We start from the raw sequence: 26,958 nt of genomic DNA, 5'->3' as shown, positions 1-26,958 counted from the left end.
AATGCTTAGGTCATAGACGGTAGAGCCTTTATGAATGAGATTTGTGACCTTAAAAAAAGAGAACAACCCGATGTTTCCTTGATTTTGGATTCCCAGGATTTAGACCTGTGGAAAATAAATTTCTTGTTCTTTATAAATCATCCAGTCTGTGGTATTTCGTTAGAGCAGCACAAAATTGACGAACAGTGATCCCATCTCCATTTGCTGGAATTCACAAGGATATTAGATGTAAGTAAAGGGAGGTGAATTTGATTTTAATAAACAGAAATGAGATTATAAAAATTATTTTAGAAAGGTAACTAGAACAGTTTAGTTGTGGGACAGCTAAGAAAGAAAAAAAGTTAAAGGCTGTGTCTAAGAATAAAACTCAAAAGTGTGTTGCAGGACAGTTCTAACAAAAACCCTTGATAATGTCCCCTGGACACTAGAAGAAATGACCTCTGTTGCCCAAACTAGTATAATTTTATGCCAAGAACATGAACAGACATCCCTGGAAAACCGTTACATTACATCTGCTGTTGCCACCACCAACAGCCTTGCGCCCATTGTCATTCACACAGCAGGAAAATGGCGGCTCCGGAGTAACCTGCTTCTTTTCCCTCAGGTTGCCAGGTTTCACCCTGGCTTTGTATAGGTGTATGTGGTTGCCAGGTAATGGATCACACGCTTCTGTTGCAGCTGCAAGGGAAATGGGCCTTGGGGCTGACTCTTGTGTTACAGAGGAAGGAGTTACAACACGGGTTTCACCCCAAATATGATATTCAGTGTGACTAGAGGTAGCAAAAGATGCCTATTGATAGAACAGCACGAAAGCAGGTATGTACAGTGTATTACCAGGAAATGAGAATAATTTTTTAAAAGATTTATTTTTTATTTAAAAGAGAAAAAATAATAAAATAGTTTCAAAACGGGCTAGTAGGAGAGTATCAATAATTAATACACTGAGTATTGTTATATTCATATTAATTGTTCAGACTGCAAGCTATACATATATATGTATATATATACACACACACACACAAGATAGTCACATAGCTAGTATCTCTTAGTTCATTTAAAAGGGAGGTTTGTGCTAATATTGTTTGCACAATATTTCATGCCTAAAAATCCTTAATTATTGCCTTATCATTGTCTTTTTTTTTGTACAACCTGATTGTAATTCATCCAGTGATTTTGTCGAATTATTTCTTTTTTGTATTTTCAAAGCACTGTATTATGCAGGAAACAGCTTCTCCAGGTAACTACACCCTCATCTTCATCCCAGCTGCCACAGTCTCCACCATAAATAACTGTCTTAGCTTCCCAGACTGCCTTCCTGCTTTCTGTTCTGCTCCTGGACAAAATAGTCACACTCAGAAGCCAGAGAAATCCCTTAAGATCGTTCCTGTCATGTCTTTACTCAAAACCACAAAAAAGAGTTCAGAGATGACACAGAGGGAAGGAAACGCTCAAGGCCTTCCCAGAGCCTGGCAGGCCTTCATCTTCTGTTGCTCTTCACCCTTCTCTTCACTGTGACCTCCTCATTTTCTCTGGCCCTTTCCGTTTTCCTCAGTGTATGGCATCTCATTTTTCAACAAATGTGAGTGTTCAGTTCCCTAGTTCCTGCTTTCGTCCTCTCAGATTGGTTAGTTCCCTTGGAGAAGAGCACTATCCCCAAAGAATTTGGGAGGTGTGCATCCTCATCCCTACCATGTCACACTGTTTACCCACCCTCAGTACACCCAGTCCACAGTTCTGATCACCTTCTAACCTACGATATATAATTTACTGAATTATGATGTCTATTTTCTTGTTTGTTTATTTTAAAGAGAAAAAACACATAAAAGAAAAACAAAAAGAGACAACTACAACAACAAAAACTCAAAACAATTATAATATAGGCTTTCAAAGCAAGGTGAGAGGAATTTAACAATGGTTGTCATATTGCATATTGTTATCTTCAAAAGAGCTGCTTAGATTACCAGATGTAGACATGCAAAATTAATCAAACCATATGAGTATTAACTGTTCTTTGTCATGAATTAATAAAATTAGTAGTATAATCATCTTAGCTACGTTATGTATTCATATATAGAAACTTAAGTCTTTTTCCTTTTCGCTTCTTTCTTTTCTCCTTTCTCCTATCCTAGTTATTTTTCCCCTTTACGCAGTTTCTTACCCTTTCATAATACTTATTGTAGATTTTGGATCTTACTTACTGTTTAAGTTTTTTACATTAGGGAGACAATACAATATCTACATAGGTGAGTCTGATTTATTTCGCTTATGAATATGGTCACCAGTTTCATTTATTTGCCTATAAAAACCTTGATGCAATCCTTCTTTATAGCTGAGTAATACTCCATTGTATAAAACTACTGTATCTTTTTTATCCATTCCTCAGATGATGGGCATTTTTGTTGTTTCCAAGATTTGGCTATTACAAATTGTGTTGCTATAAACATGGGTATACATGTACTACTGTGGTATGATGTTTTCAGTTCTTCTGAGAAAATGGGGCTTCTAATTCTAGCTTTTTAAGGAACTGCCACACTGATTTCCACAGTGGTTGTACCAGTCTATACTTCCAGCAACAGTGGAGAAGAGTTCCTTTTTCTACACAGTTCATCCAGCATCTGTTATTGGTTGATTTCTTGAGGGTAGCCATTTTTTCTGGGGGGAGGAGGAATCTCAGTGTTGTTTTAATTTGCATTTCTCAAATGACCAATTATGTTGAACATTTTTTCATATTTTTATTTGCCATTTGTATTTCTTCATCTGAGAGGTGTGTATGCATCTCAGATGACCATTATTGGGTTGAGTCTTTGAATTTGGGGGCCTATTTTTTTTTAATCCTTTGTACATTCTAGATAGCAGTCCTTTGAAAGACATTTTCTTCCTATACGTAGAATTTTTTTTGCAACTCTTTGGTGGTTTCTCTTGATGTGCAGAAAGTTTTTAATAAAATGAAATCCTAGTTGCTGATTCTTTGAAGTACTTCCCATGCAGTTTGGGTTTTATTTATGAACTCTCTACCTATCCCTATGCCTTTGAGATTTCTACCTACTTTGTCTTCCAGTAGATTTAATGTTTCTATTTTAATATTTAGATCCTTGGGCCATTTTAACTTTAATATAGTGTATGTGAAAGGCATGGGTCTAGTTTAAGTCTTTGGCATGTGGAAATCCAGTTTTTCTAGCACCATTTATTCAAGAGGCTATCTTTCTTCCAGTGGACATGTTTGGCCCCTTCCTTAAAGATAAGGTGGCTGAATGTGTTTGTCATTGTGTCTATATCTTCTATTCTGTTCCATTGATCCTAAGATCTGTTTTTTTTTTTCCAATACCAAGCTGATTTTATTATAGTAGCTTTACAGTATAATTTCAAGTTGGGGATTGTGATGCCCCCTTACCTTGCTTTTATTGCCCAAAATCACCTTTGCTATTCTAGGTCTCTACTGGTTAGGAATGATTTCTCTAGATCTGCGAGATATGCTGATGATATTTTGATACGAATTGTATTAAATCTATATAACAGTTTTGGGAGTATGGCCATTTTCATAATGTTGGCTTTTCCTATTCATGAGCAGGAAATAGCTTTCCATTTTTTGAGATCCTTTTCAATCTCCTTTTTCAGAGAACTGTAATTTTCAATATAAAGATCTTTGACTTTGTTATATTGATTCCTAAGTATTTCATTCTTTGGATACTATTGTGAAAGGTGTTGTTTTCCAAATTTCATGCTCAGTGACCTTTTTGTTTGTATACAGGAATGCTACTGAATTTTGAGTTTCTATTTTGTGTTCAGTTATACTACTGCATTTGCCTGTCACATCTAGTAGACTTTTGGTGGCATTTTTGGAGTCTTCTTTGTAAAATATCCTGTCATCTGTAAATAATGATAATTTAATTTCTTCCCTTCCTAACCTTATTCCTTTTGCATTTTTTCTTGTCTAATTGCTCTAGCTAATGTTCCCAGAACTATATTGAGTAGGAATGGTGATAGTGGACATCCTTGTCTTGCTCCTGACTTTAGCTTGAAAGCTTTCAGTTTTTTTCCATTTAGTATGATATTGGCTATTGGTTTGTCATAGGTGGTTTTTATCAGATTGAGGTAGAGACCATATTTTCTGATTTTTTGTAGAGTTTTTAGCTTGAATGAGTGTTGTGTTTTATCAAAGGATTTTTCTGTATTGAGATGATCATGTGATTTTTGTCTTTGGCTCTGCTAATAGGTTTGTATTACGTTTATTGTTTTACATATATTGAACCATCCCTGAATTCCTGGGATGAATCCCACTTGGTCATGGTGTATGATCTTTTTGATGATTTTCTGCATCCTGTTTGTGATATTTTATTGAGAACTTTTTTCATCTATGTGCTTTAGAGAGATTGACCTGAAAGTCTCTTTTGTGGTTGGGTCGTTTCTGGTTTTGATATCAGGGTAATACTTGCCTCTAGGAACGAGTTAAGGAGAATTGCTTCCTTTTCCACTTCATTAAAGAGAGGAGTATCAGCGTTAAATATTCTCCAAATTTCTTGTAGAATTCAATTGTGAATCCATCAGGACATGGCCTTTTCCTTGTTGGTAAGTCTTTATTTACATTTTTAATTTCATTGGCTGATATTGGGTTATTCAAAAGTTCTATGTCTTCTTCATTCAGCTTTGGTAGTTCATTTTTTTCTAGGAATCTGTCTATTTCTTCTGCACTTTCCATCCTATGACAATATTGTTTTCAAAGTAGGTATTGATGATCTTCTGCATTTCCACAGAATCTGTGGTAATTTCACCCTTTTTATTCCTCAGTGAATGAATTTGAGGGTTTTTTTTCCTTTTGGGGGGATAAGATTGGATAGAAATTTATCAATTTTGTTAATTTCTTTCTAAGAACCAACTCTTCAATTCATTAATTCTTTGTAATTTTTTTCTTAGTTTCAAAGTGAGTTAATTTCCATTGTGATCTTTATAATCTCCTCCCATTGGTGGGCTTGACTTATTCTTCTTTTTCTAGAAGTTTTAGGTGTAGCATTAGGTTGTTTATTTGTGCTTGCTCTGTTTTCCCAATGTGAGAATTCTTTGCTATACATTTTCCTCTTAGGACTGCTTTCATTACATCCATAAGTTTTCGTATCTTGTGTTTGCATATTCATTTGACTGTAGATATTAATTTCTTTTGTAATTTCATCTGTGACCCATTGGTTGTTCAAGAGGGTGTTATTTCATTTTCATATATTTATGGAATTTTTGCTGTTTCTTTTGCCATTAATTTCCAATTTCATTATACTACAGGATAGTTTCAATTCTTTTGCACTTACTTAAGTATGTTCTATGAGCTATCATATGGTCTGTTTTCGAGAACAACCCATGTGAAGCTGAGAAGAATGTGTATTTTGATGTTATTGGGTGAAACACTGTATATATCTACTAAGTCCATTTCTTCACATATTTGATACAATTCTGTTATTTCTTTGCTGATTTTTTGTGTAATTCATCTATCTCTTTGTGATAGTAGGGTATTAAGGTTCCCTGTTACAACTGTTGAATTGCTTATTTGATTTTTCATGTCTATTAATATTTGTCTTATATATTTGAGTGCTTCCATATTTGGTGCATGTATATTTATGATTGCTGTTTCTTCCTCTTGAATTTTTCCTCTAGCAATTATGTAGTGACCTTCTTTATCTCTTTTGATCATTTTTGGTTTGAGGTTCACATTATCTGCAAACAGGATAGCTACTCTTTCTTTTTCCTGTGTTCCTGTTGCATGAAGTATTGTTTTCAATCTTTTGACTTTTAGTCTTTGAGCTTCTTTTTGAGTTAAATGTGCTTCTTATATATAGCATATTGTTGAGTCTTGTGTCTTGATCTATTCTGTCAGTCTGTTTTCTTTGATTGGTGAATTGAGGCTATTTATTTTGATAGTTATAATTGATACATATTTGTTGGGAGCCGCGGCCGAGCCCGGTCGCCTTACTTGGCGGACGTGAGGCCTGTAAGAAAGAGCAAAGCCTGAGCTAGATTACCCCTCCCATCGAGTGTGCTAAGATGGCGCTTATCTCCTGCTTCCTGCTTGGTAAACAACCCGCTCTGTAAGATAGTCTGCCTAGCAACAACTGATGTTAGCCAATCAGCCCGCATCGCGCGCTTTGAACTGATTGGCCACTGTAACCCTATAAAAGTGAGTGCCTCTCCCGCCACGAGAGAAGAAGCACGGAAGGAGCCGCGGAGAGCGGACCGGTAGAGGCTTCGGGACAGACTGTAGAAAGAAGCACGGAAGGAGCCGCGGAGAGCGGACCGGTAGAGGCTTCGGGACAGACTGTAGAGAAAGAAGCACGAAAGGAGCCGCGGGGAGCGGACCGGTAGAGGCTTCGGCTGGGAAGAATCCCGGGGCAGACTGTGCGGAGAAGGAAAATAAAGAGAGCCTAGCCACTGCCAGATCTTGTCGTGTGTTCTTCCTGCCGGCCGGGAGCGACACCGACATCTGGTGGCCCGTACGGGGAACTGATCAGCCCCAAGACGTGGCAGTGGACAGCAGTCTCCGATACAGTGCTGCAGGACAGGTGAGTAGAGGATAAACCTGGGCCCTGGGTGGCGCGCACCTACAGGGTTTTTAGACTCCTCTCGAGCTCACGCGTAAGTGGCCGGTCTCCTAGGCCTCACGAGGTGAGTCAAAATAATAGAACACAACAAGATATAAATATGGGAAACATGCCAAGTAAAGATACACAGCCTTGGTGTTGGTCCTTCGGAGACTCCTAAAGTCCAAGGACCTCAAGGTGGGGCGTAAGACTCTAGAAAATTTCCTTGCAGAAATTGACAGCTTTGCTCCCTGGTTTCTGCCTACAGGGCATGTAAACCTACCCTCCTGGGAAAAGTTGGGCAGAGACCTTTCCCTAGCAGAACAGGAGGGTAGAGCTTCGGTCTCTGCTCATCCGTTGTGGGAAATGATACACACGTGCCTAAAGAGTGAGGGTAGTTACGGGGGGAGCTATCAAGAACTTGTAGAAGTACGCAAGGTGTTTGAACAGGCACAGTCAGGAAGCTCCCGAGAAGGGTCCGTCAAGGAGGGCAGAGATACAAAAGAGGAAGCCGAGGCGCGGTTTGTGTCTTTCCGCAGGGACCGGGACGAGAACCACTGTGGGTCCCAGAGAGGTTGACACGTGCGACAAGTCCATCGGCCGAAAACCAGACTTGCCCCACCAGGGACCAGCCGTAGACGTAAAGTCAAGATGAGCCAAAAAAGGGCTGCCCTCTACACTGGGAGTGCTATCTGCTCCCTGCTTCTGCTTTTACTTATAGGACCATTCTTGCTCAGATGGGTCACATCGTTTATTAAGGGACGCCTTGCGGCGGCCCGACGTCAGTCCGCATGGTTGCCCATGCTGCTCTGGCAGCGGTCCAGAATGGGCAAAACGACCCCAAGGCATACGCATGGCTCGCTCGCATGGCCTACGACCGCATTTAAAAGTGACAGGCTTCCCACATTCTCCTCCCTAGACAACAACATGTAGCAGGGTGGGTGAGTCAATGACGGGTAAGAGCGTGCCTCCCCAGCATGACTCGACCTAAGCCAGGCCCTACCCCACATCGCACGAAAGCCGCTGGATTGCTAGATTCTGCCCAGAGTCTAGATGCCTCTCCGAGGGGATCACACGGAGTGGCGTGAGCGTATGCCTATGTGCATCCAGGTTCCGTCCAGTTCGTTCCTGGCCCTGGAAAAAAGGACGAGGGCCTCAAGGCCTTGGTGGACCCTGGGACGGCCGCCCGGGTTCCAACCCAAAGGCCTGCGGTGGGCCTCAGATACAGGGCGTAGGCCTCTACGCTCGATCCAGGACGGGCTACGATGCGCTCGTTCTTGTAAAATAAAATAGGGGGAGATGTTGGGAGCCGCGGCCGAGCCCGGTCGCCTTACTTGGCGGATGTGAGGCCTGTAAGAAATAGCAAAGCCTGAGCTAGATTACCCCTCCCATCGAGTGTGCTAAGATGGCGCTTATCTCCTGCTTCCTGCTTGGTAAACAAATTAGCTTATCTTTATCATGTTATTTTCCTGTTGTTAATTCCATTTTTTCCTCTATCTAACTGCTTGCTCTGCCTTCTAATGTTGTTCTTGGAATTATGGGCATTTTTGTCACTATCTAGAATATCTTTTAGTACTGTTTGTAGGGTTGGGTTTTTGCTCATGAATTTCTTCAACTGTTCTTTGTAATGAAAGTATCTTATTTCTCCATCAATTTTAAAAGATAGTTGCTCAAGGTACATCAATCTAGGTTGGAAGTTGTTTTTCTCACAAAATATTTCACTCTAAGCTCTTGAAGGTTTATGTTGAGAAGTCAGCCATGATTCTAATGAGCTTTCCTTTGTTTGTGATCTGTTTCTTTTCTCTTGCAGCTTTTAATATTCTATTTTGGTGCTGAATGTCTGGGATCTTGATTATTATATGTCTGGGTGTGGATTTATTTTGTGTATGACTGGGATTCTTTGTGCCTTGCTTATCTGTGTGTCAGATTCTGTTCCCATGTTTGGGAAATTTTCTGCTATTATTTCTGCAAATAGTTTTTTAATATCATTTGTGTTGACTCCTGCTTCTTCATTTACACACATAAGTCTTATATAATTTTTCTTTGTATCATTTTGGAGCTGTTGAATTGTTATTTCATGGTCCCTTGCTATTTTTAAGGGATCTTTCCCTTCATGATCACTATCCTTGATCTTGCCTCCCAGATCTGAAAGTTTATCTTCAGCTTCATTCATGCAGTGCTTCCAGCTGTCAGTGGAGTTTTTAATTTCCTGAATATCTCTTTGAATCTGTTTCATGCACACTAATCCTTTCTTATATTGTTCATTCAAAGTTTCCATCATTTTTCTGTTCCTCTTTTTTTTAATGCCTTCTCTGTGTTGAGCAGTTCTTTCATTATGGATGCCATTTCTATTTTTAACTGAGAGATTATTTCTGATCTGATTTCCTCTATAGCCTCATAGATTTTTTTTCTTTATTTCATTTGCTATCTTTTCAGCGATTTCAAGTATGTATCTTTCAATTTCTTCTGTTTAAATGACTCTTGTGCTTGTTCTGGGCAGGCTGAAGTTCTGAGATGGCATTTTGTTTTCTGTTTTGTCACTTTCTCCTATTGATTTGAATTTTGGTCTTTTCAATCTCTCTAGTTTTGCCCATGCTTAGTGTGCATTGTTTTCAGGGTCCTACTGTGAGACTGGTTTTCTTCCAATTGTAAGTCCTGGGTAGAGGGCAGCATCACTGGTGCAGTCATAATCCCACTGTGGTCACCTGGGTAGAGAGTGGGACCCATGATATTTATTTTGTTTCAAGAGAGGTGGAGAATTTAGTTTTATTTAGTTATTGTACCAGGTAGCTAGAAAAGCTACTTGGCATAAGAATGAATGAATGCATGAATGAGTCAATAATGGATACAAAAATGTTTAGAGCTGTGTTTTGTGGTGCATGCCTACTACCCCAGCTACCCTGAAGGCTGAGTGAGGAGGATAGCTAGTTTGAAACCAGCTTAGGCTCCTTAGTAAAACTCTGTCTCATAATAAAACACAAAGATTATTGGAGGTAAACTTCAGTGATGGAACAATCCTGGGTTCAACTACCAGAACTGCCAAAAAACCAAAAACAAACAAAAAAAAAAACTCTCACCAAAAACAATTTAGAGAAGGGTAGGCAATTTAATTTATTTAATCTTTGTTTATTGAAGAAGAAAGCTAATGGAATCTAAAATTGATCAAAAATAGCAACACAGTATTCTACCAGAAGAACTATAACAAAAAACATTTTAAAATTGCTATAATTGCAGAATAAAATAAGGAAAAGAAGTCAGACTGAAAATTGTGATTTTTAATTTTATTTTGAATCTGTTTTTTTATACCAGGAATCAAACTTAGGACTTGCTTACCAATCAGGCACTGTGCTGCTGAGCTATACACCCAGCTGTGGCTTTTCATTTAAAATTTTTCTGAATTCCTTGTGTTTTTAAATCATGTTTTTGGAACACTTTTTAAACACATTTTATTTTAATGTGTTACCAAAAAATAGTGGATCACATAAACAAAATACATAATAAAAAATTCATTGCATTTTCCTTGTTGGGAGGATATAGAATTCACAATGAGAAAGGAAATCATGAATTATAAAATAAAATAAATATTCATTTGAACAAAATACTTTGTTAAATCTGTCTTTCTGTGTGTTTAGTACTGAAACTTGAACTGACGGCTCTGCACAGAGCTACGTCAGTCCTTAAAAAAAAAAAAGATTCTTTTCTTTCTTAATTTTTTTTGTCTTTTTCATTTTTATTGGCACCAGGGGTCGAACTCACAACCACACACTTGCAAGGCAGGCACTTATGCCGCTGAGCTAAATCCCCAGCCCTTCTTTTTTAATTTTGAAAAGGGGTCTCAACTAAATCATTACACTGACCAGGCTGAGATTGAGGTTGAGATCCTTTGGTTTTAGCCTGCCAGAGTTCTGGGGTTACAGCTGTGTACCTCTACTGTTGGCCTACTATTAAAATGACAAATTTTATGCAAAAAATGAGTATACATGTATTTATCATTTATCAGACCTTAGCACTGTACTTATATTTAAAGTTCCTATTCTTTAGCTTGATATATGGGTGATGTGATTCCCAAGAATAGCCTCAGCTGATCTATAAACTAAGGGGTTTGCTTTTGAAATACTAAGAGATAACACTACATATTTTTAGTAGTAAAAGTAATAGTACATGTGTACTACTCTGAAAAAAATCTTATAAATTAAAAGTTGAATCATGTTGCTGAATTTGGATAGATAAAATAGTATAGAATTGCACTCCCGTGTATTTTTATGTATCAATTGACTACAAAGGCACTTTTTTCTGGTAACTCAAAAATACACATAGAATATATAACATATATGCAGGAAAGTCAGACCTAAACATTCCATGAAGATGTCATAGACTCTTTGCAAAAGTAAAATTTGATTTATGACTCTTGAAATCTATTTTTTGAATGTGAAGGGTATCTTTTGGGCAATAAGTCTCAGTTTTTTCCACTGGAATTTGCAATTTTAATCCGGGATATGGAAGGTCATTTTTGTAAGAAATGTAAAAATGCTATTCCCTGTGTAACATATTGCTTCAAACTGTTCTCTAATTATTTTTTAAAACATTTCTTTTACCTGATTATAGTCTACCACTCAGTGAAATCAGTGAGTGTGTGCTGACTGAGGGAAGTGGAAAATAACATTGCTTTTCAATCTATCTTTCTCCCTGAATAAAGGAGCTGAATTATCACCTACCTCAGGGGAGTATACATGATTTGTTCACATAGCCCTGATAATGGTGTCATGATGAGAAATGAATGAAAGAGATTGGGGGAAAGAAACTTAGTTTAGGTAAAAAAAGAAACATTATAGCTGATTTTAATAAAAACAAAACTAGTGTTATCATCCTTAATCATTTTGGCTGGCTGTAATTCTTGAAAATATTAAAAGGAAAATCATAACAAGTTAACTCTTTTTGTTTACTGTCTTCTTAATGAATATCTCTTCTCAGAGATGGCTCAAGTTTTAAACTACCAATCAAATACCTGTATGCAATTTACATGAAGAGATTGAGTGGTTACTAACACAGGTTACTATTTGGTAAACTCTTAGCAGAAAAATACTGTTAACAAATATTTAATTACAGTACTTCACTCTAGATTTTACAAAAAAATTACTTGTAGGAGCCAAAAATTTTGTTAGAGAAGACAGAAAACATTTTTTTCTTGTGGAATCTGAATGTTTAATAATCATGTTACTGTGACCTTCAAAGATTTTTAAGGATTTAATTTACATTTTGCAGTTAAAAAAGGCAAACTTCACTGAGAACTATTTTTATTGAGATGGATTTAAGGACCCCATAGACAAAAAGCACTAAAAATGTCTTTTTTTCTAGGCATCTCTTTCCTTGGGAGAATATCAATGAAACTATGCAGATTTAATATGAACATATTGTGTAAACATAAATTAGTATAAGAGCAATTTTTGTAATGACAAATTTAACTTTCAACTTGATTATGGAAAATTCTCCTCATTCTGGTTCTATTGTAGAACCAGATGTATATTGATGTATAATTTATTCTATTCCCTCTTTCTCCTGTTTTTTGTCTCCTTTCCTTCATTTCCTGCTCCCATGTCCTCTCTTTGTCATTTTCTTGATAATTCCATAATTCTGGTTAGAGAATAGTGAAGCAAAATAGGATAGAATATTTTCTAAACTAATCTCCCCCACAGTTTTTTTCTTTAAGTCCAAGTCTGTCTCACTAAGGGAGATCACAATAAATTTGGGATTGGTTCATAACTTCTCCGCAAGGAAATTTGAAATATTTGAGGGCCTAAATTGTTTCAGTACTCCCTTGGCATGTGTTGACAGTGGGTAGGAGATAAAATATAAAATAATTCTTTGATCACTGTAAAATTTTCTTGCATTAAATATTCATTGTTTCAGGGGGATTTGTAGTCTCTGCATTTAAAATATTAAAAGTATTTAGTTTTTTTTAAAAAGGGAAAAACTATTAGTGGAACTTTCCCAAGAGTATTTATCCAGATTTTTTTGAGGTTAAAATTCTCCTTCCTTGTTTGTCAGAACAAGGTATCCTCTTAAAGGTAAAATACTGACTCACTAATCTTTTATCCTTGAAGAAAAAAATGATATGGTTGAATGCTGAGTCTGCTTCTAGTTCCTCAACCACAAATGTCATCTTGCTACTCTGTGTAAAGCCCTTGTTCTGACAGCTTCAAATGGTCTAGTACATTGTAAAAGAAGTTTTCTTGAATTATTGATAAGTTGAATAATTTGGGGAAGTAGAAAATGGTAACATGGTAGTATTAATAGTTCTAATTCTTTCTTCAGAAATATGGTATTTTTACATGTGTTGTGGAGAAGAAAGATCTCTACTAAGAAGCTCATTTTGTAGAAGATATATTTGTGTAGGGAGACAAAAAGGATACTTAGAAGTCTTGTATTGTTCATCAATATATATCCTTTGATACCTTGTAATTTATAATGAGTATTCAATAAATACTTATGGAGTAAATAAATGAATTAAAATCAAGGCAAAGCAATTTTAGATATTTTAAAATCCAGATTGTTAAGAACACTGATTCTCAGTTCAGATCCCATTCACTGACATTAATATTTTATGGACTGAATGTAATGTTTCAAAACTTGTATATATTGCAGAATAGTGAAAATGGGCTAATTAATATATCCTTCATGTACTTACAGTTTGTTTTGTAAGCATTTAAAATTCACCATTAAATTTTGAAACATATAACATATTATTATTATTTATAGTCACTGTGCTGCACAATAGATTACCAGAACATATTCTTTACATCTAACTGAAGCATTGTACCCTCTCACCAGCATCTTTTTTGCCTTTTTCATTGTCCCTCAGCATTTTGTAAGCACCATTCTAATTTCTACATCTATGAGTCCAACTTTTTTAATTATACATGTAAAAGATCATGTTGATTTCACTTAACATAATGTCTTCCAGTTCATCCATGTTTTCACAAATGATAGGATTTCCTTCCTTTTTAAGATGGAATAGTATCCCATTTGTGTGTGTGTGCATTCTATTATACTTTGCATATACTATATATACTATGTATATACTTTATATAATCTCCACATATATGTAACTATACATCACATTTTTAAAAATCCATTAACCAATCTGTTAATGGGCACTTTGCTTGTTTCCACATCCTGGTTATTACTAACAATGCTTTAGTGAATATAGGAGTATAGATATCTTTTCTACATATTGATTTTAACTATGTTAGATACATCCCTAGATGTAGAATTGCTTATTCATGTGATGGCTCTATTCTTAATGTTTGAGGAATCTTCATAGTAGTTTCCAAAATGTCTCTACTAGTTTATATCCCTCCCAAGAGTATAGAAGTGCTTAGTTTTTTATATACTTGCCAACACTTGCCATTGTTCTCATTCTTTTAAGTTAATAATATTTTTAAGTAATAGGCCTTCTAATGTGAAGCGATATTTTATTGTGTTTTAACGAGTTTTCCTGATGATTAGGAATTCCTGATGTTGAATATTTTTCATATATTTGCTGGCTAGTTAAGCAATGCAATACCTGTATCCTAACACCCCAGTAAACATTGAAAAAATTATATAATTTGAAAGAACACATCATGTTTTACTATATTCTTAATTATAATTATTTACTACATGGAATATGCAAGTCTGTTGGGAGCTACACAATTTGTCAAGCCTCAGAATCATATTAGGCATACCCATTTCATTCTGGCGTATTTACATTCGCTTTTTCATGGTATGTGCTTATCATGAGATATTCCCCAAAACTCTATTTAACTGAGATAAGATGTCATTGAAAAGAAAGTAGCTGTTATCTTATGTTCAAACTGTGAACTACCTCGTTGTGGTAGTCATATCTTACAAATGTGGACTATCACTGCAATTCCTTTGAGTATAAAAACCAAACTATAAATAATTTAAAGAGCAAAATAAATGAAAGCATGCGATAGGAAACAGGGAGATAAAGTTGGTAGGATGAAAGGGAATCTAATGTTGGAGGGAGGAGGCGAGGCAAAAGGATGTAAAAATGACTAAGATTTGATATGTATATGTACCAACTCCCCATTATGTATCACAAACATATAGTCATAAAAACAATAAATAACGCATCCAAAAATATTCATGCATGAGGCCACTGTGACAACATTAAATGCAGAAAATTATATGCTGCCAACAATACTTAGAATACTAAAAGTACCAAACAATTTCTTAGAAATAATACAATATATTCAGTTATTTTTGTACCTATCCATAACTTTCTGATACACTTACTGCAATGGGAAGAGAGGTGGGAATTGTTATCATGTTGTATTCCGCTGCCCCTCCTTTTTTTTTTTTTTTTTTTTTTTTTGCAGGGCAGGGAATTGCACCTAAGGCTTCATGCATATTAGGCAAGCACTACACCACTGAGCTATATAGCGTTGGCATATTTGTGATGCATGTAAAATCATAACTATCTAGTCTGTGCCTCTGCAACTGACAATGGCTGTTTCTAATGTCTGACTGATACATTTGGCAATTGTGACTTAAAACAATGCTTTTATTTCAGGCAGAGTTAATACACATTTGCAGTTAAATATCTAAGTATGACTCTCTTTCCCAAGTCCCACAGCTGGACACAATCTCTAGAAGGAAAAATAAGTGTTGTTCTTAAGTGTTTTGAAACTCTTCCATGTATTATAATCATATAGGACTTTATTAACAATGCAGATTTTATTGAGTGTGGTGAAATCCTGACAGTCTGGGAGGCTGAGGCAGGAGAACTACAAGCTGAGCACAGCTTGGATTATTTAGTAACTTATCAAGGTCTTGTCCCAAAATTAAAGCAAAACAAAAAAAATTTTAAAGGCTGCATATGCAGCCTAGTGTAAACTCAGATCAGTCCCCAAAGCTGCAGCATAAAAACAGCAAAGCAAAAACAGATTCCTAAGATCCTTTTGGTCACAATCTGAAATTGTGTAGTTTTGTGGGAAGGGAGCTGACAGTTTTTAAAAAGCTTTCAAGGTAAATAGAATACAGAGTACTGTCGGTGTCACTCCCGGCCGGCAGGAAGGACACACAACAAAGTCTGGCAGTGGACAACCTTTTCTTTTATTTTCCTTCTCCGTACAGCCTGCCCCGGGAATCCTCCCGGCCGAAGCCTCTGTTGGTCCGCTCCCCGCGGCTCCTTGAATGCTTCTCCCTACAGTCTGTCCCGAAGCCTCTACCGGTCCGCTCTCCGCGGCTCCTTGCGTGCTTCTCCCTACAGTCTGTCCCGAAGCCTCTACCGGTCCGCTCTCCGCGGCTCCTTGCGTGCTTCTCCCTACAGTCTGTCCCGAAGCCTCTACCGGTCCGCTCTCCGCGGCTCCTTGCGTGCTTCTTCTGCTTCTTCTTCTTTGGCGGGAGAGGCACTCACTTTTATAGGGTTACAGTGGCCAATCAGTTCAAAGCGCGCGATGCGGGCTGATTGGCTAACATCAGTTGTTACTAGGCAGACTATCTTACAGGGCGGGTTGTGAAGCAGGAGATCTTACAGGGCGGGTTGTTTACCAAGCAGGAAGCAGGAGATCTTACAGGGCGGGTTGTTTACCAAGCAGGAAGCAGGAGATAAGCGCCATCTTAGCACACTCGATGGGAGGGGTAATCTAGCTCAGGCTTTGCTCTTTCCTACAGGTCTCACGTCCGCCAAGTAAGGCGACCGGGCTCGGCCGCGGCTCCCAACAGAGTACCTTCTGAGAAACCCTAATAGAGTATACTGATTGTTTTACACAATGAACATATAACAAAAGAAATGAGTTTCTATCCTTTATATGTGCCTTATCAGTGTGCTGTTTGTGCATGTTATGCATACAGAAGGTCCACACACATTTTCTGAACATCTGGAGATGACACTACTAATTCAGTCAGTTTCACAAGCACTTATCACAATAATGGGAGTTTATTGTGCTTCAAAGTCATATCATATGCTTTTTATATATCATATGCTTTATGCCTCCCAATGTATTTGATTTTACATCCTTTAATTCTTTATATCCACCAAAGTACTTACTAATGTATATCCACCAAAGTACATTAGCTGAATAGTAATTACCAGTGATGATTAAACTTAACAGAACATTAAAATCACTTGAGAGCAAATTAGGGAGAAGGGTACTGGGGATTGAGCTCATGACCTCAAAAGGCCAGGCAGGCGCTTGTGCCACTGAGCTAAATCCTCACCCTGGAGTAAATTTTTAAAAAAATTTCAGAGTTATGGACCTTTCCCAGAGGTTATCTGCAGATGGGGGATTGTAAAGTCAGGCTAAGAAACACTGAATTATATGCTCCCTTGCCTCAAGCATTAGTGATTACATACACTGCAAGTCTATTTGGCTTGAGTATTGTATGTGTACTCATGCATACCTCTCTTTTGATAGGGCTTCTCTAATTTATAAAATGACAGATGTACAAAGCACTGGGTTTCACCTTTTTTTTTGAATGCTAAAACATCTCTCTTTAAAGTAAAAAAATGTGTCCAGAAACCCTAATTTGATTTGTACCATAAAGGGTCCTTCCTAAAATGTATACATAGTTTAAAACAAAACACCCACCTTCAATTTAGAATTTAAAAATCTTGGAACACAGCATCTTAATAACTTTGATATCATTGAATATGATGTTTATTGATGATACTATCATGATTGGAAGAATAAAAAGAAATACTAAGTTAAAAACAATGCAGTATCAGTAGCAAAAGCCCTGGGACTAGTATTTATTGAACTGGCTTGAATAATAGCTATTTTTTTATTTTCATCTGTTCTGGGCACATTCACTATCAAGACCAAAATCAGAAAGACTAAAAATAGCAAATGTTGGTTTGGATGTGGAGCAAGTGGAACTCTTATAAATTGCTGGTGCAACACATAAAATGCACATACCCTATGAGTCCTTTTAATGAGAAAAATGTAGAACAGATAACACTAATAGAAATCACTTAAGGCGATTAAGCCTAAGTGGCAAAGAGAATTAAGAAATTTTCTGGGCTGATGAAAAAGAATAATTTGGTTAAGCAGATTTATATGTTTGTCAAAAAAATCAGTCTGTAAAATTAATATTTGTACTCTAATCATTTCAATATTGCTCTCTTAAAAAGAAATATTACAGGAATTAGGTCAAAGTGAATTTATAAGAAAATAATGTTCTTGATTTTAAAGTTGGGGAAATTTATTTTCTTTTTAATAATAATACTTCAGGCACTTTGTGTATATAATGTCATTTAATACTTACAGCAATTATTTGCGTTAAATGTCATTAAGCCAAATTAGGAGATAAGGAAATTAATACTGGAGAGTGTTCCAGATGGGCATGAATGTGCTGGAAGGCATAAGAGAGGGCATTCCTGATTCAGAGGTCACGGGGTCTCAATGCAGGCAGTAAATTTAATACCTAGGAAAGTTTTTAGATGGGCAGTAAAAAAAATCAAGGATATCTTTCTACCTGGGGCTGCTGTCCATACCAGGTATAAAATATTACCTTAGGGCTCCAGGTTTCTCTATGAATTTTAGATTTGAAGAGGGCTTCAAATCTAACTTGGCCTCTTCAGTTCGTATTACCAAGTGATCAAGCCTTATTGCTGATTCCAAGTACACAAGATTGCAGGAAGTTCTCCTGCAAGAAGAACAGCCACCCATTTCTTCTGAATCAACCTATTTTATTTATTTATGGCTCTGACATAGAGGCTTACCACCAGAGATACCAAGCACAGAGAAGGCTCAAGTGACATAGTCTACCACCTGCTGCCCGTAGTCACTACCCTCTCCTCCAAGGAAGGCAACCTTATAAGCCAATTGTTGGTCTCTCCTGGATGAAAATGCCGTGAAAAGTACCACTGCTTAGAGCTGCTTAGATTGTGGCATAAGAATCTTGTTTATTCTGGCAAACTATAATTTAAGAAATAATTTAGAGCTAATATATTCACTGGTGTAACTAAGTCAGTTAAGTGTCTGACTTCAGGTGTGGCTGATTTGAGCCAGGAGTTGGACTTCCTCCTTCAGCATTTATTTCCCATGCACCTACTTTGTTTTCGAGACACTCTCCAGCCATAAGGTTGAGAAGGGAGTACTGGGACTACACTCCATTCTCTATCAGTGGTTCCAGGAAAGCCCTGTGAACCACACTCGTAGACCTACTTTGAATCATAGTGATTCATTACTTCTGTCTATTTCAGGCATTTACTTTTTTTTTTTTTCATTGTGTCTGTTGGTAATATAGAGGTAGTAGTCTCTTTTTCTCCCTCCTATTCACTATCACCTGAAAGACAGTCTTCTTGATAACTTTTTAAAAATTTCTTTGTACTCTAGCAACAAAGCTACAAAGCCACTTGGTGATGCTTTATTCAGAATGGCCAAATTACTTCATGTATTTTTTTTTAGGCCTAATCTAAATTATTTTTCTATTATTTTCATATTTTTAAAATTATTAGAACAGTGAAACACAAGAGAGGAACCCATTTGTAAAGTTTATAATTCTAAAAAGAACAACTTACACAGAAACAACAGATTTAATTTGGTGCTTTTCTCTCTATTCTTACAATTTAATTATGATTTTTATTTTTATCCCAATATTGATTAAAACATTTTAATTCTCTTAAAACATTGTTATGTAGTTAATATAACTAACTTTAAGGTACTGCTGAACATGAGATGCATTTTAAGATCACAGATGCTGAATTTTTTTAAAAAAAGTAAATCATAAACTATAAAATATTGTATTTACAGAATCCAATATAGCCTTGATACATGGCAGGAACTTAATATGTCTGGAGGAAGGAAAAAAGGGAAGGAAGGAAAGAGATTCTTTTGTCTTTTCAAGGGGAACGTGGACTAAGACATTTGGAAGTCTTAGTAAATCAATGATAATTTGGCTTCTTCCAAGTTACTAAGATAAAATGAAAGTGCTTATCCTTGTATTCCTAGGACTGTGGACTCCTTTATGCCTTTTTCTTTTCCAGGGAGAGGAAAGAGAAATTGGTGTGGCTCCCTCTGGATCTCAGTGTAAGTGCTGTGCTTTGCTGGCTCCTTGGTAACTTTGAAATCGTAGTCTAAATATCACTTTCTCAGAGAAGGATTCCTAGACTATCCCACTTGAAGTAGATCCCTGCTGTTATTCTGTCTTCGAGCAGCTTATCTTTTGTTCTTCTTATACTACCTACTTATAGGCTCCTCATTAATTAGATTTAATGTATATCTCATTTCCAAAAGTGCATATACTTTAAAAAGGATCTCATTTAAGAACCAAAGGAATGAAAGCTTACATGTAAGTTACAAGCTTCAACTTGAAAATACATGTATATGACAGCAATATTGAACTTTAAAACAGGAAAATTCAAAACTTACAGCAAATTAATGAGAAGGAATCTCTGTATCCAAGGCAACAAGAGTGAAGCCAGGGTAAACTTGACTTATTCTATGTTTTCCTGATGGTCCACTGCAAGTAAGCTGGTATTGTCAGTTTATCTGATTGAAACTCATCTTCTTGGTTCTAGATAGGTTATAGTTAAGCCAGGCAAAGAGATGGACTGCTTTCCATTTTAATGTTTCAGTGAAGAAGGATAATTGAGAGGCTATTTTAAGAATTCTTTCTTATAGAGAATTCTAAGCCATACTTTTTGTAAATTTTTCATGTCTCATTTTAAAACATTTCACATTCTATCTTCCCTGGTAAAGAAGAATATGAGTCTTCTAGTACATAAGCCTGTACTCTTCTCGTCATTACAGAATGTGATACCTGCAAAACTTTTGTGTGACTGGCACCTCTACTTTCCACTTCAATCCTACCACATTTAGTTTGGTATTAGATCACAACATATGATCGACCCTACCTAGAGCATCAGAGGGAAAATACTGTTAAAATTCTATCCCCGAGATGCACTGCCCTTAGAACCGGTTCTTTTGCTTAGCTACTATCTCAATATGTTAGAAAACAGGAGGGATTATTGGCATTTGCTTTTGTAAAACTTTAAAGAATCATAAAAGAAGAAATATATGAACTATTCATAAAGGAAATTAAAATCTTAGATTCTGAAAGAGATAGTAGATTCCAGGCTGCAGTGGCTAAATAGTTAACAGCAAGGATTCAGATCATATGATTATTTTGACAATATAATCTCTTGATACATGTAGTTAGATTTTGAGATGATGTAATAACCTTACTAAGCATTTACTACTAATAAAGCTTTGCTTATGTAGTAATTGTAGAAATGTAGTTAGATAAATTTATAGAAAAAACTAAAACCAAGTATTGGCATGATTTATTTTCCTGTTTTTTCCATGTTGTCTATATACATTTCCATCAATTTTCTATTGTAAACAGTAAAATATACCTTATTAGATAGGAGTCATAATATGTAATTCTGATGAAATATAACTTTAAGGGGCTGGGGATTTAGCTCAGCGGCATAAGCACCTGCCTTGTAAGCAGGCGGTCGTGAGTTCGATTCCTGGTACCGATAAAAAGAGAGGAAAAAAAAAAAAGAAATATAACTTTAATTTAGAGCATGAAGTAATATTTTATTTACATCTTCAGAAAAAGTGATTATTTTTACATTTCAATTTGAACAAGAAAAAACAAAACTAGAACTCAAATAATTGAGTATTTTGGTTGCATGTACCATTTTAATTGTTTTTGGCAGTGCTGAGCACTGAACCTTGGACCTCACACATACTAGAAAAGAGCTCTACCACTGAGCTACATGCAAAGATTTAAGTTATTTATTTTAAAATTTGATAATATACACAATTCAATATACATGATTTTAAATAACAAAAAAATCCTATAGATTAAATTTGTCAGTTATATAGTAATAAATAACACTCATTGGAAAATATAACAATACTTTATCCAATTAAAATTGTTTGTAGTTTCCATGGGTGATAGTCTCCTGTTTGTCTTCTATCCTTCCAAAGAACAGATGATCTTATAACCCCATGGATAAATATTGGCTTGTTTTCACCAGTACAGTACTTCAATGACTTTTGAATTTAAAGGTTCTTGTCCTTTCCTATTAGGAAGAGATGGTACTTGAAGTTTTCAAACATCTCTGTGCTTCCCTTTATTCTCAAGCTTTTTTGCATGAAAAAACTAATATGACAGTAATAAAAGAAATGAAGTATCTTCATATTTTGAGTATTAACTAATGGTGAATTCAGTGGCAGAATTATGGATGAGGTGGAAGCTGTTCATGATTAACTATGCTTGTGTTACAGAGGGAGTGTAGAGCCTGCTTTCGGTATACCTTTGGCTATGATGTGGCATGGTTCCAAATCTAGTTTTATACATATTCTGTGTTTTCAAAGAGATTGAACATTACAACTATAATTGAACTGAAGAAATAACTACTAATGGATTTTAAAGTGGAACATCTGAAGAACAAGCAGAACAAATGTATTAAACAAGGTTTAAGTATGAACAAAGTGAGTTAGAAAGATAAAAGCAATACTGAATGTAACTTTGCACTTCTACTATACTGATTTTATTAGGGGTTTGCTTTTGAGTATGTAATTTTACAGTAGCATTCCAGATAAACTATGAGGAAATGTTACAAGTAAGTGGAACTATTTATTATTTTCTGCTTTCTTTTCCATTAGGAAATAGACCATTATCTCTAATGCTCTGGTCTAAGTGGCCTTGGTGCATTCCATGGCTGGAGGGAGGGATATAAGAGAGGGTAGGTCAGGAGGAGTAGGTGGAGAGAGAAGAGGGAAACTACACAATTCTAAGATCTTTCCATTTAGCTCTGTGAAATCATGGGGTATTTATAACATTTTTTTCCTGTTATACACATATATACATGCAGCATACAAAATATGCCAAAGAAACTTCTAGTTCAAAAAAATATTTTGAAATGTGATTACTGTACCATCCCAGCTCTCTGTCAAGCACAGATAATTAAAGGGTGCTTGTGAACACTGGTGGTCACTAAAAATGCCACTACTGCTGAGAAAATTATGTCCTGTGAAATGGCTTCCCAGGTTGGCTCCACATCAAGGGTATAGTGTAAGAGAATAAAAAGGGAAATAGTTTCTGAATATATTTCCTTCATGGCCATGACTTACTGCCTACTGCATGTTGGTCCTTTGGCTTTTATAGTTTGAGGCAAAGAACATAAATTCAGTTGCATTCTGTTGACCCAGGGAATCATTATATAAATACAAACTGCTAGTTGTTTTTTTCTTCCTTGTTTTGCAACTAATATAAAATATTACACTTTCTTGTGTTAACAATATATATGGTATACTAAAATCTTTCTCAGTTTTATAACTACTGCAAAAACAGCTAGGAAAAAGTCACTGTCAGGATAACACTATTTTAAACTATGAACTGTATTCTCAAAATATCGTAAGTAGATCAGGACTTAGCAGAGTTATCTTTCTGTGAGTTTGAATTCTAGGGATTTGACGTGAGTATAAAATTAAGGTTGATTTTACTGTTTTCATGTGAAGCTCATCTGCCTGATTATTAATAATCAATTGCAAAGGACCATGAAAGATGGGAAAATAAATTTCTAATATTTTTCAATGGTGTTTTCAAAGCAAGATAAAGATTTATTTTCTGACACTGTACAGTGACCATATTCAGGCCAGAGAAAAGTGATCTCCCATGAGTTGTCTGCAGTCTGCACTTTGACTTCCTCCTCTTGGCCTAGTTTAGTCCAGATATTTCAACAGCTTGACTAAGCCTCATCACAATTTAGCTGCCAAATTCAGTGGCTGCCAATATCACTACTAGTTTTTTAAAAACACCTGTTGCCAGCACTATGTTTGAGGAAAGAAGGCTAGACCGTTCTGGTCTAGGCCAGCAGCTAGGATCTCTTTCAAAGGAGAATTATTTTTAATATCACTTCATTATTCTTCTTTAGGGAAATTTTTTTTTCCCATCAAGCTTCTCTCTTTACAGGGAAATTGCATTTACACAGAATCTGGTATATAACATCTGCTTTCGGTTAGCTTATAGAGGGAAAAAAAGGTTTTGATAGTCACTAGCACCTCTAATTTTTGCTTGTGTGGGGTCAACAAAGCTATATAGACAAACAGAAACAAAAAGGAAACAACAAACTCATGAAAACTGTGTAAACTGTGTTAAGTATAATAATCAAATACTATTACACAAATGTTCACTTGATAGTTAATGACATGGGTTGCATGGCAATTAGGTATAAACACTATATAAAGGACTGTAAATAGTGGGTTTCATGGAACCAAGGCAGCATTTCTGGAGTAAGTTGGTAGCAAAATGAATAGAAACTCATTTAGAACTGACTTCTGCTCTAATGATCTGTGGACTGGAGGGCGCTATTTGGGCAGGCTATTTGCATTTCTATTAGCATTTGTTCCTGCCAGGCCAGATGGCTTGGAGGACTTTTCCCCATCTACTACAAAAGTGATATAAAGTTGCAAACAGAAATGCAGTGGATTGAGTTTTGAGTTTTTCCAACCTTTGAAATGCTGTATTACTATTTAGTTGTAGTAGTAGTTCTTTAAAATGTAGAAATACAACTCAGATTATTTTAATACTTTGCACATCATATAGCCACTGACAAGACTCTTCCTAGATAAAGTCCTTGCAGCCAAAATGTCTTCATGAACTAATTTTTGATCCATGTGAGCATCAATCAATGTTTGCGTAATATATGCATTTTACTTGTATCAGCAGAATATCTAGTTTATAGATGGATGTGTAGTTTATATAAATAGGTTACCTTATTGATCTCAAATCAGTCTATATATTCTAACAGATAATGTAAAAGATAGCAAGTAAAACCTTACTCATGTCTCTGGCCTCAGGCTGAAATGTCTTCATCCTGACAATATCTGGTTATTTTTCCTGCAAAGTGTGCCTGTGCATGACTCAAGCAGCACTTGTTATTTCACTGACTGATTTGGTGTGGTGTGATCTGGAAGGTGTCCTGGTTCAAATGCCAACGTCACTGGCTTCATCTTTACCTGCTTTCTAAGACCGTATTTAATATATCAGGAAGTCTTGGTGCTGTCTTAGAGTTATATTTAACCTGACCATTCTTACTACTTCCACTGTCATCACTCTGGTCTAAGTCAATACATTTTGCACAGACCATTACTACAGTCTCCTAACTTCTAGTCACTCCTACCCTCCAGTCTACTCTCCACAGTGCAGCTAGTTTTTTTCGACTCAATACGGGTTTGTTCACTCGTTAATAGCGCTCTACTTCATTTAGAATACATTAGAAAGATTACAAGGTTGCTGCTCTGTCCTTTGCTTGAGCCTTACCCACTTTTTTGACTTCACCAGCTATTCTCCCCGTGCTCTCCAATTTTAGCTTTCTGACCTCTTGGCTATTCTTGCAAACATGCCAATTCCACTTCCACTCAGGGTCTTTGCACTTGCTGCTCCCCTGTGTAAAATGCTCTTCTTCTGGACAGCCACATGTCTCATTTTCTCACTTCTTCAGGTCTCTTCTCAAATGTCAGAGAGGCCTTCCCAGATAAACATTTAAAATAGCACTCTCCTTCCCAATGTCTCCCTACCCTGCTTTATTTTTCTGTGACTCATCACCTGACACAGTAAGTATTTATTGGACTTTTTTTCTTTTGGCCTTTCTCACTATAATGTAAACTGTATGAGAGCAGGGACTTTGTATCTTGGCAAACAGTTGCATCCTCCTTTCCTAGCACATTCATGAATATTTAAGTCGCTTCAATCAGTGTTTCTTCAAAAGCTGAATTATCTTTTCTTAAATTTAACTTTCCAAATTTTAATTCCATAGCTTTGACATTTTAAATATTTGAGCTATCTACTTATCTTTGTTTTAGTCCCTTTGTCAGGGAAATCAATGTAGTCAAAGATCTACAAATAATAACAACGATTCAAACAGCATTTCTTAAAGCAGTCTCTACTTAAGCACTTTGCACTATCTCATTTAACTGTTTGCGGGGGGGGGGCGGCAAAGACAGGGGTTAGTACTATTACACTGAGAAATTGGAGAGATTTGTGCAAGGTCACAAAGTTAATCACTGAGCTGTGATTAGGGTTGAGGTCTGGCTGATTCCATACTGTCTCCTATCAATCTTCTCCAGAAGTTTATTTCCTGTTATTAAAGCAGTGAAGCCCTTGGATTCAAAGCATGTTTTAAAATTACACATGATAGGATTCTGGGGAATAGGTGTGCGTGTGTGGCATATATAAATACTTATGTATAAATACGCATGTCACATCATTATATAAATACGTACGTATTTCAAAGATCCTGGGTAACTACACCAGGTACTTTGCCTTTCGGAAATGTTCTAAAAGCCTATGTTGGTTTAGCCTGACTGAGAAAAACGCCTCTTTGCTTCATTTCCCTGCACTGTTACAGGAAGAGATAGTTTAAACCATCTGGCAAGAGGATGGATCAAAACTGCGGTCCGGAGGAGACAGGGGGGTGTCACCAAGTCAGCTCACTGTTTCCAAATGGGAGCATAAAAATATAAATGAAGAAAACTTAAATTCTTACAAACCAGCCGCTCCCTACCTTGGTGGAACCCGGCCCACAGCGCGCGGAGGAGGGCGTGGGCGCAGAGCCGCGGCCCAGGAGCGCTGTGCTCCACCGCGCTCCGCCCCAGCGCGAAGAGGGGTTGCTAGGGGCCCGGGCCTGGCGGCCGGAGGGGGCGGGGCCTGCGCTTGCCCCACCCCCTCCTCGGGGATGCCGGGATGTTTACACTCCTGACAGCGGCCGCCGCGCGAAGACGAGCCGGAGTCACCGAAGGATGGGCCGCCGCTAGGTTCGCTCTGGGGCCGCGCCTCGCCGTGCGCTGGGTGGGTGCCCACGCCTGCAGCGTCCGCGGGGGCGGCGCGGCGGGAGGTGGCCGACCGGCTCGGGGCCGCGCAGTTTCGTCCCCGGCCCAGTGGGCCTTTCCGCGGCGGCGCCGGGCCGAGCTCCCTGCTCGCTTCGAGTCTCCCGAGGGCGGGAGAACGGAACACTCGCAACTTCCTGGTGAGTCTCTGACTGTGGTTCGGGTGCCTGGGCTGGGAGGCCCCGGCCGGCGGGACCGTGCGCGGGTCGGAGAGGAGTGAGAGTCGGACCCGAACCGCGCGGCGGCCTTTAGCGTCCAGGCCTGGGGTCCTGGGGGGCGGGGCGGGCCTGGCCGCGGTCGGACTAGCGTGGCTTGGGCTGGTTGTGGTCCCATCAGAGCGCGTGGCTGAACTCCGAACCCGGCATGGACTGTAGCCGCCCAGACCTTGTGGGCACGCCGTAACTAAGAAACTTGCGGCCACGGCGCGGCGGCGGCAACAGGTCTTTGGTTTCAAGACCTGAGGAACTTAAGCAAAGACCCCGCCTTCCGGCGGAAGCTTATTGGCCGCGTCGGCTATTTTTCCTTCGCCGATTGGTTAAATCCATCTG

At 37.6% G+C, this 26,958-nt stretch overlaps 2 protein-coding genes across 6 annotated transcripts in view; one reads left to right on the top strand and one right to left on the bottom strand.

Moving 5' to 3' along the window:
- Positions 1-26,958, bottom strand: part of LOC134473895 (basic salivary proline-rich protein 2-like) — a 91,999-nt gene that overhangs the window by 62,514 nt on the left and 2,527 nt on the right. The window contains exon 3 of the mRNA XM_063239722.1: positions 26,089-26,867. Coding sequence (XP_063095792.1) covers positions 26,089-26,867 — 779 coding nt within the window. The remainder of the gene's footprint in view (positions 1-26,088; positions 26,868-26,958) is intronic.
- The window catches only part of Nek7 (NIMA related kinase 7), a 154,358-nt gene continuing 153,776 nt past the window's right edge, over positions 26,377-26,958 (top strand). For all 5 annotated transcript variants that reach the window (XR_010044358.1, XR_010044356.1, XR_010044357.1 and 2 more), the window contains exon 1: positions 26,377-26,550. The gene's annotated coding sequence lies outside the window, so the exon portion shown is untranslated. The remainder of the gene's footprint in view (positions 26,551-26,958) is intronic.

The sequence above is a fragment of the Cavia porcellus genome, unplaced genomic scaffold (genome assembly GCF_034190915.1).
Source record: "Cavia porcellus strain 051 isolate PalLab524CR breed Dunkin Hartley unplaced genomic scaffold, mCavPor4.1 scaffold_29, whole genome shotgun sequence".
Classification (NCBI taxonomy): domain Eukaryota; kingdom Metazoa; phylum Chordata; class Mammalia; order Rodentia; family Caviidae; genus Cavia; species Cavia porcellus.
Note: the sequence above shows the minus strand (reverse complement) of the source record. Positions and strands in the feature narration are given on the sequence as shown.